The sequence below is a fragment of the Capricornis sumatraensis genome, chromosome 23 (assembly GCF_032405125.1).
Source record: "Capricornis sumatraensis isolate serow.1 chromosome 23, serow.2, whole genome shotgun sequence".
In the NCBI taxonomy this organism is placed as follows: Eukaryota; Metazoa; Chordata; class Mammalia; order Artiodactyla; family Bovidae; genus Capricornis; species Capricornis sumatraensis.
Genome location: NC_091091.1, coordinates 11,921,833 through 11,933,774, shown reverse-complemented (window position 1 = coordinate 11,933,774; position 11,942 = coordinate 11,921,833). Strand labels below are relative to the sequence as shown.

General features: G+C 44.4%; 1 protein-coding gene across 1 annotated transcript; it reads right to left on the bottom strand.

Annotated features, from left to right (window-relative positions):
- Window positions 1–4,513: 4,513 nt before the first annotated feature.
- On the bottom strand, window positions 4,514–11,045 carry IFIT3 (interferon induced protein with tetratricopeptide repeats 3). Its single transcript, XM_068961476.1, has 2 exons — window positions 10,928–11,045; window positions 4,514–6,371 (listed from the first exon to the last, which is right to left on the bottom strand). Exons 1-2 carry the CDS (start codon window positions 10,951–10,953, stop codon window positions 4,919–4,921), a joined length of 1,479 nt encoding a protein of 492 aa, XP_068817577.1. The 5' UTR covers window positions 10,954–11,045; the 3' UTR covers window positions 4,514–4,918.
- Window positions 11,046–11,942: the final 897 nt, after the last annotated feature.

Here is an 11,942-nt window from a genome sequence, read left to right as displayed (position 1 = left end):
CCAGAGATTAGATGGCACTCAGAGAGTCTATGCAGACAAACCCTGCTAAGGTAACTCTCATCTTCTTCCACTGCGTGTGTGCTCAGCCGTCCATTTGTGGCCGACTCTTGGTGACCCTACAGACTGAGGCGCGCCAGGCTTCTTTGTCCGTGGGATTTCGCAGGCGAGAATACTAGAGCAGGTTGCGGTTTTCTACTTTAGGGCTTCTTCCCAGTCTAGGGGTTGAACCCCCATCTCTGGTGTCTCCTGCACTGGCGTGTGGATTCTCTACCACCGCACCACCTGGGAAGCCCTATCTCCCATTAGTTTTCCCCTATATTTACCTTCCCACAGTTGACTGCCCCTAAGAACATAAAACCCTTTTCCTTTGTCTCATTATTTTTCTGCAAATTTATTGATCTTCTATTACAGTGTTATTGAAGGGTACCAAAATGTGCCACCCTAAAATATGCTTCTTCAGCATATGGAATATTTTTGAGCTAAAGACAGTTGAGAGTCAGTTCATTTCAGTTCAGTCGCTCAGTTGTGTCCAACTCTTTGCGACCCCATGAATTGCAGCACGCCAGGCCTCCCTGTTATCACCATCTCCCGGAGTTCACTCAGACTCACATCCATCGAGTCCGTGATGCCATCCAGCCATCTCATCCTCGGTCATCCCCTTCTCCTCCTGCCCCCAATCCCTCCCAGCATCACAGTCTTTTCCAATGAGTCAACTCTTCGCATGAGGTGGCCAAAGTACTGGAGTTTCAGCTTTAGCATCATTCCTTCCAAAGAAATCCCAGGGTTGATCTCCTTCAGAATGGACTGGTTGGATCTCCTTGCAGTCCAAGGGACTCTCAAGAGTCTTCTCCAACACCACAGTTCAAAAGCATCAATTCTTCGGCGCTCAGCCTTCTTCACAGTCCAACTCTCACATCCATATGTGACCACAGGAAAAACCAGAGCCTTGACTAGCCGGACCTTAGTCGGCAAAGTAATGTCTCTGCTTTTGAATGTGCTGTCTAGGTTGGTCATAACTTTTCTTCCAAGGAGTAAGCGTCTTTTAATTTCATGGCTGCAATCACCATCTGCAGTGATTTTGGAGCCCCCCAAAATAAAGTCTGCCACTGTTTCCCCATCTATTTCCCATGAAGTGATGGGACCAAATGCCATGATCTTTGTTTTCTGGATGTTGAGCTTTAAAGCCAACATTTTCGCTCTCCTCTTTCACTTTCATCAAGAGGCTTTTTAGTTCCTCTTCACTTTCTGCCATAAGGATGGTGTCATCTGCATATCTGAGGTTATTGATATTTCTCCCGGCAATCTTGATTTCAGCTTGTGCTTCTTCCAGCCCAGTGTTTCTCATGATGTACTCTGCATAGAAGTTAAATAAGCAGGGTGACAATATACACCCTTGATGTACTCCTTTTCCTGTTTGGAACCAGTCTGTTGTTCCATGTCCAGTTCTAACTGTTGCTTCCTGACCTGCATACAGATTTCTCAAGAGGCAGGTGAAGTGGTCTGGTATTCCCATCTCTTTCAGAATTTTCCACAGTTTCTTGTGATCCACACAGTCAAAGGCTTTGGCATAGTCAATAAAGCAGAAATAGATGTTTTTCTGGAACTCTCTTGCTTTTTCCATGATCCAGCGGATGTTGGCAATTTGATCTCTGGTTCCTCTGCCTTTTCTAAAACCAGCTTGAACATCAGGGAGTTCACGGTTCAGGTATTGCTGAAGCCTGGCTTGGAGAATTTTGAGCATTACTTTACTAGCATGTGAGATGAGTACAATTGTGCAGTAGTTTGAGCATTCTTTTTCATCTCCTTTCTTTGGAATTGGAATGAAAACTGACCTTTTCCAGTCCTGTGGCCACTGCTGAGTTTTCCAAATTTGCTGGCATATTGAGTGCAGCACTTTCACAGCATCATCTTTCAGGATTTGAAACAGCTCAACTGGAATTCTATCACCTCCACTAGCAACAGTTAGAAATGGACATGGAACAACAGACTGGTTCCAAATAGGAAAAGGAGTACGTCAAGGCTGTATATTGTCACCCTGCTTATTTAACTTCTATGCAGAGTACATCATGAGAAACGCTGGGCTGGAAGAAGCACAAGCTGAAATCAAGATTGCCGGGAGAAATATCAATAACCTCAGATATGTAGATGATATCACCCTTATGGCAGAAATTGAAGAGGAACTAAAAAGCCTCTTGATGAAAGTGAAAGAGGAGAGTAAAAAAGTTGGCTTAAAGCTCAACATCCAGAAAACGAAGATCATGGCATCCAGTCATGGGAAACAGATGGGGAAACAGTGGAAACAGTGTCAGACTTTATTTTGGGGGGCTCCAAAATCACTGCAGATGGTGACTGCAGCCATGAAATTAAAAGATGCTTATTCCTTGGAAGAAAAGTTATGACCAACCTAGATATCATATTCAAAAGCAGAGACATTGCTTTGCCAACAAAGGTCTGTCTAGTCAAGGCTCTGGTTTTTCCTGTGGTCATGTATGGATGTGAGAGTTGGACTGTGAAGAAAGCTGAGTGCTGAAGAATTGATGCTTTTGAACTGTGGTGTTGGAGAAGACTCTTGAGAGTCCCTTGGACTGCAAGGAGATCCAACCAGTCCATTCTAAAGGAGATCAGTCCTGGGTGTTCTTTGGAAGGAATGATGCTAAAGCTGAAACTCCAATGCTTTGGCCACCTGATGTGAAGCATTGACTCATTGGAAAAGACTGTGATGCTGGGAGGGATTGGGGGCAGGAGGAGAAGGGGACAACCGAGGATGAGATGGCTGAATGGCATCACCGACTTGATGGACATGAGTTTGGGTAAACTCCGGGAGTTGGTGATGGACAGGGAGCCCTGGCGTGCTGCAATTCATGGGGTCGCAAAGAGTCGGACATAACTGAGCAACTGACCTGAACTGAACTGATGTGTTCTTGGACAAAGGTAGATTGTTGCTGTGCAGGCATCCTTTCAATAACATTATCCAGGTGAAAAATAAATCACAGCCCGTTTTGTAGGTCAGACCAGTCAGCTGCGTTTTCTGGGAAGCCTCAGCACCACATGGAGGGTGAATGAGACTCCCTCCAAGTGCAGAGGGACAGCGTTGGGCAGTGTTCATGATCCTTCTGTGAGTCAGCTACCTATATAGTCTGAGGATGGGACTAGGTACCCCTGTTGGAGTAGCCGTGCAGAAAGCCTCCAATTTTCCCTGAGTATCCAAACTCTGTGTCCTTGAGTATATGTGTTGGCACAAAGATAGGTAATTCTTCACCTACCCCAGAGCTCTAGCTGTCTTTGAGGGCAAGAAATAGCCAGTGCCTGCCTTCATCCCAAATCACCCTTATGCCTCAATCAGGCTTTCAGTGTTAATCTCCATGGTCGTATCCCTCACAGGGGCCCGGTGTCCCCTCTGGAACTGGTCACACGAGACAGTGCTGCTCCAGGTCAAGACTGGCCTGGGGTCAAGAGTTCACTGCTGCACACCTAATGGCGCCCCAGCCTTGCTGGAGCCAGCAGATAACTAGGGGTGGGGGGCACCCTCGCCGGAGTGTGCTGCTGCTACAGCCAGTGTAGCTGACTAAATAGCTTTCCAGGATTCCTCTGCTGCATGACGAAGATTCAACTTTCTGGCTTTCTACTCACGGTCCCCGTGGGAATGCCAGTTCTTCTGTCTTCTCTGGGATCTGGTATATTAATTTAACAATTTTCCTCTGCACACAGTTAATCAGAGGATATCACTGGAAAAGTTTATGAATGCCAGCCCTTTAGTGGCTTGAGCGGAGGTTGATAGGGCTCTTGGTCCATCACTGGGTTGCACAAAGCAAACAACCCTTGTGGATTTCCCAGCTGAGAGGAGAATACTTGAATGTTTCCATTCACCGTGGAGGTTAAAGATCTTTGCCCAGCCTAGTCTTGGTACCCTTTACACTCTGGTGTACCGTGGTCAACAGCAGTAGATGCTACCTGGGCACTGGGCTCAGCTGAGGCCCCTGGGCTGGAGTGAGAGTCACCGTTCCCAGAGCCCACAGATGGCCTGGCTGCAGGCTGAGGGTGTTAGTGCCAAGGAGAAGCTAAAATGGGTGTGTTGAGAATAGCCTAGGATGCCTGAGGCAATTACTTACCATCCATTGAAAGAGAAAGTTTGAGGATTGATGTCACTCTGAGTCACACACACACACACACACACACACACAAACCATACGATTAAATCTATCTCCAAAACTTATTATAGTGTTACTATCAAGAATGTGGTTTTCTTAGTTGGTTCAGTGGTAAAGAATCCGCCTGCAATGCAGGAGACATGGGTTCTATCCCTGGGTTGGAAAGATTCCCCAGGAGGAGGGAATGGCAACCCACTCCAGTACTCTTGCCTGGGAACTCCCATGAACAGAGGAGCCAGGTGGGGCTGCAGTCCATGGGCTCACAAGAGGTGGACATAATGAGTAAACAACAACAAATCAAGAATGTATATTTATTGTAGTATCACTAACAAAAGTAATATATAGCTGAAGCCACGAGAAAGATATAAGGAGAATTCCAGGGTTGTTAAAAGCGAGTCTTCCAGGGGGCCCAGAAGCCTGGATAATAATGGGACGAAGGACATGAGATTCTGTTGATAGTGGCCAGCTGCGACCCTGGCAAGAGGGGCCGACACAGGGCTGTCTGGAGAACGGAATGCCTCGTGCAGGCCTGAAGCACTGTTTCTGCTGGCAGTTTAAGACGTGCAGACCAGAGAACTGTGTGTAGCTGGTATGGACAGGGGAGACAGTCGTGAGCAAGCCACGCTCTAGAAACATGCCTTAAAGCGATAAGCAGGACCATCTTGCTCAGTAAGCTCAGACTGGGGATCTGCTTTCCCACCCTTCCCCTCTACGATGCCAGTCTTCCCGCTCCCTGACTCTGTCTTCCTTTTCCTCCTCTCTGTCTCGGCTCAGGGGTCGGGAAGCTCTCTGAGTCTAGAGCTGTCTGCCTCCTGCTCCATTTCCTCACTGCCTTCTTCACGCTCAGTTGCTGGCAGGAAAATGCTGCCTATGCCTGAAGGGCGGTTCCTTAGGAGGTGATCCAGTGCCTTCTCATAGCATTCAGCCGCCTGCAGCAGCTCTCCGTTCATCTTGTGAATTAAGCCTTGGAGAGACCAAGAATATGGTCCATTCTGTGGTAGCTGGTTTTTAGCTACATTCTGTAGCTGAAATATCATCTTTTCTTTCTCAGTTGATTTTGTGCTTATGGATAAACCATCTAAAGAACACTGGACTGCAGTGTCTTCAGATATCTCATGATCCTCCTGAGGACTGCAATCATGCTGATGGAGCTCTTGTCCCTGGGTGCTGGGGAGCTCCTTACTGAAAGCTGTCTGATAACATTCTTTGTTTTCCAGGAACTCATCAGCATATGCATGCAGAGGATTTAGTCCCTTCTCAATCGCTTTACTCACATAGTTTCTAGCATGTTTCCTTAGTTCTTCAACCTCTCCTTTCTGACTAGCTTCAGATGCTCCTGTATGTTGAATTTGTTTGACTTTTGCCTCATAGCAGCATGCTATCTGGTGATAGAGGTAGGCATTGTTTGGTATGGATTCCAGTGCCCTTAGCAATAGTTCAATTGTTTTGTCTAGATCACCTTTTCCTTGGTAAAATTTGGCTGCACTGCAAAGGACATCTGTTTGACAAGGAGATTTTCCCAGAGCCTCGACAACCAGCTGTTCCCCTTCAGCTTGTTCATTCATCTTCTGCAGCGTCAGGGCCAGGAGAACTTTGATGTACTGATCGTCGGGACTCAGCTCAACGGCCTGCCTCAGAATTTCCACAGGGGACTGGTGCTCTGGCCTGTCATCCAGGTAGTACATTGCGATGGCCAGTCCAGAGGAGAATTCTGGGTTGTTGGGTTTCTCTTCCAGAGCCTTCTGAAAATACACCTTTGCCCTTTCAATTTTTTTCCCACCACACTTTACCAGTGTCCACCCTTCCTCACAGTCCAGCTCAGGACATTCAATACTGTAAGGATTTGAGAACTTCTGGCAGACTTGTTTCACCTTGTCAACATAAACCTGAGCTTCTGCGAATCTTCCCAGGTGATAGTAGACCCAGGCGTAGTTTCCCCAGGTGACCAGGCTTCTGACCTCTGCCTGGTCAGCGTGCTCTCGCCGGATGCACTCTTCGGCTTGCTGTAAGCATTGCAGGGCTGCTTTGTTTTGACCCTTTAAGTGTTTTATGTAGGCCAACAAGTTGTACTTTGTAGCTTTGAACTCAGAGTTTAAAAATTCAGTCTGGTTACACACTCTTTCTTCGAGGTCATGAGGGACACTTTCTTCCTTAAATAAGTTCCACGTGAAATGGCATCTCAGCTGCGGAAGGATTTGCTCCAGAGATTTCTTGTTTTCCTCACTGTGGAGAAAGTAAACATAGTCACTGTGATGTGCAGCTGCCGAGTATGGTGCCCTGTGATGCAAGTATGGGTTATTTCGTGTGTCAACCTGACTGTGCCCCGGGGTGTCCAGCCTATCCAGTTAAACATTAGTTCTGGTCATGTCTGCCAGGATGTTCCCAGAAGAGAAGAGCATTTGAGTCAGTTGGCTGAGTAAAGCAGATTACCCTCCCCAGTGTGGCTGGACCTCGTCCAATCTGTTGGAGGCCTGAGTAGAACAAAAAGGCACAGGAAGGGTCCCTTTGGTCTCTCTGCCTGTCTGCGCGAGCTGGGACTTTGGTCTTCTCCCTTCTGACTGTGACTTACACTGTCAGCCCTCCAGTTTTCAAGTCTTTGGACTCAAGACTGGATTTATGCCACTGGCTTCCCTGGGTCTGCAGGTCACAGACAGGGGATCATGCATTGTCTCAACCTTCATAATCACTTGAGCCAGTTCCTTAGAGTAAATCTCTCTCTCTGTTGCCCTCATGCTCTCTCTATAATTATATGTGTTTATGTGTGTGTGTATGTTAACCAGCATTAGCTGAGAATCTTTATTTGAACAAGTAAGTAGAGTATAAAAAATTTGTCCTGAAGTTTTTTTTTAAGCTGGTAAAATAAATATGTTTAATAATTATTGGGCTTCCCTGGTGGCTCAGTGCATTGGCTGTTAATGCAGGAGACACGGGTTCTATCCTTCATCTGGGAAGGTCCCGCATGCCGAGGAGCACCGAAGCCGCTGCACCACAGCTGTTGAGTCTGTGCTCTAGACCCTAGGAGCCACAGCTGCTAAAGCGCACGTGCCCTAGAGCCCACGCTCCTCAACAAGAGCAGCCAACGCTCTGAGAAGCCCGAGCACCACAGCTGGAAAGGAGCCTCCACTCCCGGCAACTAGAGAAAAGCCTCCACGGCAGCGAAGATTCAGCACAGCCATACATAAATAAAAATTTTTTAAAAATTATTGTAGCAGTCATACAAAAACAGGTTAAAATTTTCAATGAGGGTAAACCAAAACATGTCCAATTATATAAAACTTCTTCCTTTACAAGGAACAGGAATAAAGCTGAAGATCCATGTTGGTTTCACTGCTGAAAACCATACAGAATAACATAGAAAAACCAGTTTTGAGCTCAAAATTCACTAACGTCTTCTTTTTGTTTAGCTTTTACATCCTTAATGTAGGATGGATTCCTGGGACGGAGAATTCTTGGTTGCCCACCTACCAGCTTTGCCTTGCACGGTGGTCATCAGCTTTCCTCAGAGCTCAAGTGGAAAGGTACCAGGAATGGGCTTACACATTTGATCTCAACTGGTTTTCCTATGTTATTCTGTGTGTTTTTCAGCAGTGAAACCAGAGTGGACCTTCAGCTTTATCCCTGGTTGAATGGATTCCCACCGTTGCAGTGCTCAAAATTGTTTACTTCTTGGGCAGCAGACACATGGGAGAGGCTGGAACAACAGCGTTTAGCAAATGCCTTCTGCCTGTGTCCAGCCTTCATGAGTTGGGGCTGACAGCAACCTGCAGTCTGTGTGTGTGTAGCTCGCACTAATCCATACCTCTAAGTTTTCCAAGACAGAGGAGACGGTACTTTCTCTTGCTTCCTAGATTTCCCTTTCTACATCTATGGTCTATGCAGGAAACCCGCAAAGCCCATCCCTTTTATCGTGTGAGCAGCTACGTAGGAGGTAAGGTTAAGGTGGAGAAGAGGAGAGCGCCACAGTTGGAGGAACTGAGGTCTCTCTTGCCTGTTTCAGTTATGAAGCCAGATTTATTTAGCCATCCAGTGACCCTTCACAAGGCTACCTCTTTGTGTCACTTTGCTAGTGTTTAGGGATGCTGAGAAAAATGAAGGTAATCTCTGACCCTCAGAGCTCACAGTCTGGTTAGGAACCACGTAAAGAAAGAAACGAAAGCCCAGGGATGTTTGCCACTGTGTTACACGATTTTGTTCTTTTCCACACCTCTCTACAGTGACACAGAGACCCATGAAGGCCTGGTTTCAGTTTGACTGAAGCAGTCACTCTAAATAGGCCAGATCCCCAGAGGGGATAAATTTGTTTTGAAAAATGACAAACAAAATGGACATATCTGTGTTTTGTAGTTGGAAGATACCAAGGGAAATCATTTGCCTTAATTAGTTAAATAAATTACCTAAGTTCTCAAAATGTGTTCTCATGTCTATATTTTCCTGGGGCTTGGGGTATAGTTAATGGATTTTGTACTCTTCCTTTTTTCTCAGTAGATTCTTAGCACCATAAAATTGGAAAGAACCTCCAGAATCATTAAACCCACCATTGTCCACAATTTTGGATTTCACGGACTAGCACAGTTTCAGAAAATCGTTATGAAACAAACAGGGCTGCCAACCTTTTGGCAACACTGACATGGGGAGAAAATTCATCAAAAGGAACCAACCATCTGTGTTTGGTAAAAGTTTATTTAAATAAGAGAAAAAGAGAGAAAGGAAGCACTTTTCTTATCACCGAAAGATAAAGATAATCACTGGACAAATCTGTCTATAGCTGTTATGCAACTAAAGCATTATAAAGGCATTTCAGTATTTCAACACATGTTAACTTTGCTAACTGCCCAATTAGGAAGTTTAGAGGGAAAAAAAGCATGAGTTTCAGATCAATAAAATGTGTCTGCAGATTTGTAGGTGTTATCTAGGTGCCTGAGAACAACAGCTAAATACTCTAAGGATTAATAGTGAATATAGAGGATAGCCAGCTATGTATGTGGCTTCATGTCTACAAAACCTATTGAATGTTGGACATCAGGTCTGTTGGTTTTCCCTAAGCCTTCCACCCTAGGTTGCCAGTTTGCTTAGATATTTGATACCTGATCTCCCTGGGAAGTATGATTTAGAGCAGAGTATACTGGGTTGGGAGTCCTGAGATCTGGAGAAGAAGAAACATGAAACCCAGAGCCAGTGTCCAGGGGTTAGCATTAAAATACTGTTGCCTTAGTGGGTGAATCATTTGCGAATCTAGGGATTAAAAGGAAAAAGTTTTAAAAATAACTATAACTACAGTAATTTGTTAATGTACACACTAGGTAAAAATATACAAATTGTGCCAACAAAAATATAAACTATGGGAGGAGGAGAGAGTTAAAAGGGTAGAGGTTTTGAACTGGTGTTTGAACTTGTTATCAGCTTAAAATAGACTGTTATAAGATGTTTTGTAAAAAGCCTCACAGTAACCACAAAGCAAAAATTTATGATAAATATATAAAAGAAATAGGGGGAAATAAGGAGAGGTTTGTGAAAGAATACAAACTTTCAGTTATAAGATGAATATGGTTGGAGGAGCTAATGAGAAACATGGTGAGCCCACTTGATAACACTGTTGTATAACTTAAATCTGCTAAGAGAGTAGAATTTAAATGGTCTCACCCCCCAAAAAAAATATATGAGGTGATGGATATGTTAATTAACTAGATGGGGGAATCCTTTCACAATGTATATATATATATATCAAATCACTACAGTGTATACTTTCTATATCTTACAGTTTTATATATCAATCATAAACATTTTAAAAAAGAATTATCTTAGACATTCTGGTCACTTTTATATAGTTTAGGTACATGAAATACTCAGTTCCCCCCAAAACCTTTTGTATTTTTTTTACCTATTAACGGTATGTTAGTTGATATGTTTACATGTATCATATGTAATTGATGTTTATGAAAATGTTAACATATTTGAGTAGATCAAAATAAAACATTTGAAGATAATTCTGATTTAATTTAAAAAATACTGTTGTCTTTTCAAAAACCAATACTCCATTTGCCAAGGTATCCTCAGTTACTAATTTAGCTCATATATTTTTTCAAGTTGCTTTAAATACTTTCTCTCTCTCTATATATATATATACACACACACACACACACACACACACACACACACACACACATATATATATATATACACATATATAGTTGTTGTTGTTGTTTAGTTGCTAAATCGTGTCTCTGAGACACTTACTCCCTGTCTAGCAGGTCAGTAAGAAGACCGTTCAGAGAGATATTCCCCAGTCCTGAAATGGCAGATTTCAAGGCAAAAACAATCTCGTCATGTAGTTTTACAGCACATTTGCTGAGAAAGAAATGCTTTAAAAATGACCAGGATAGCCACAACAAAACACACAAACCTGTGATTTAGTCCTTCCAAATATAAGAAACAAAAGAACAAGACACCCCTAGCAACTTTCCTCCAGGCCCCAGCTCCCATGGACCAGATTTTCTGCTGAAGGGATCTGAGCACGCCCTCCTAGGCTGTCTTAACAGCCCCATTCCTTCCAGCCGCCGGCTGCTAGCTCTGCTGGGAGGAAGTTCTTAACGCCTGACTCTGTACAGGAAGAGCCACGGAAATAAAAGTGCGTGAGTCGGTAACAGATTTACGATCAAATGTGTGCAGTGCGTCTTAATCTATTAGCAAACACTGGATCAGCATACTTCAGGACATCGCACTCAAGAACAAGATTTGGATGAGATTCTCAACTTCCTATCAGAGAAGCAGAGAGTATTTACCTCATGATGGCTGTTTTCCCTGCCATTCTGAAAAGCTGGGGTTCAGGCAGATTTTATTTTCTGCTTTTGGATCACAAGCAAGTGCAGAGGAGGTTCCCACTCAGGATGCTAGCTGCGAGGTCTGTGCTTTTGTAAAACAGGAAAGGAAAACGAAACGGAGGCAGTGCTAGTGAGATTCCTGCTGAGGAGAAACTGAAACTGAATGTGCAGAGCTGGGAGTGCCCTTCTACACCGCTTCTGTATCTGCTCGTGAGTTTCAAAGAAGGCATTGTGGATGCTGAGCGTATTACAGGCTCTCTTCCCAGAGACTCAGATGCAGCCTGGAGGTGGACCTGGGCTCAGCACTCTGCATTTTAACAGGCATCCTGGAAGTTCTGTTACAGGAGTCCCTGTACCACATTTTGAGGAGCACAGTCCTGGAGCTCCTTTATTTTGTTTTGGTTTGGTGTCTTTGGCTGTGCGGCCTGTGGGATCTTAGTTCCTTGACCAGGGGATCAAACCCATGCTCCCTGCAGTGGAAGTGTGGAGTCTTACCCACTGGGCCGCCCCGGAAGTCCCTTGGAGGTATTTTGAAAATTTTTCCATTTACTTATGAGAGATCGTGTAATGTATAAAACAGGGAGTCAGACAATCTGGAAGAGAGGAAAATAACCCCAGAAATCCTGGATTTCAGTCTTCTCTTTGACCAGCCTCTGGGAAAGTCCTTGAATCACATCACTTAGCCTCATTTCCTCAGCTCCCATCCCTTCCCAGCTACCAGCTGTTGGCTCTGCTGGGAGGACGTCCTCAGCACCTGACTCTGTAGATCAGAAAGAGCCACAGAAATGAAAATGCATGAACTGGTAAGAAAGACTGACAAATTATGAAATACATATTTAATCTATTAGCAAACACCGAATCAGAAAAATTATAAGTTATTCCAGGCCATTTTAGAAGATATCTTCTAAATTACCTTTTTTTTCCTTAACAACCAAGTGATAGGAAACCATGCCCTAGGGAGGTCTACTTTTACCCT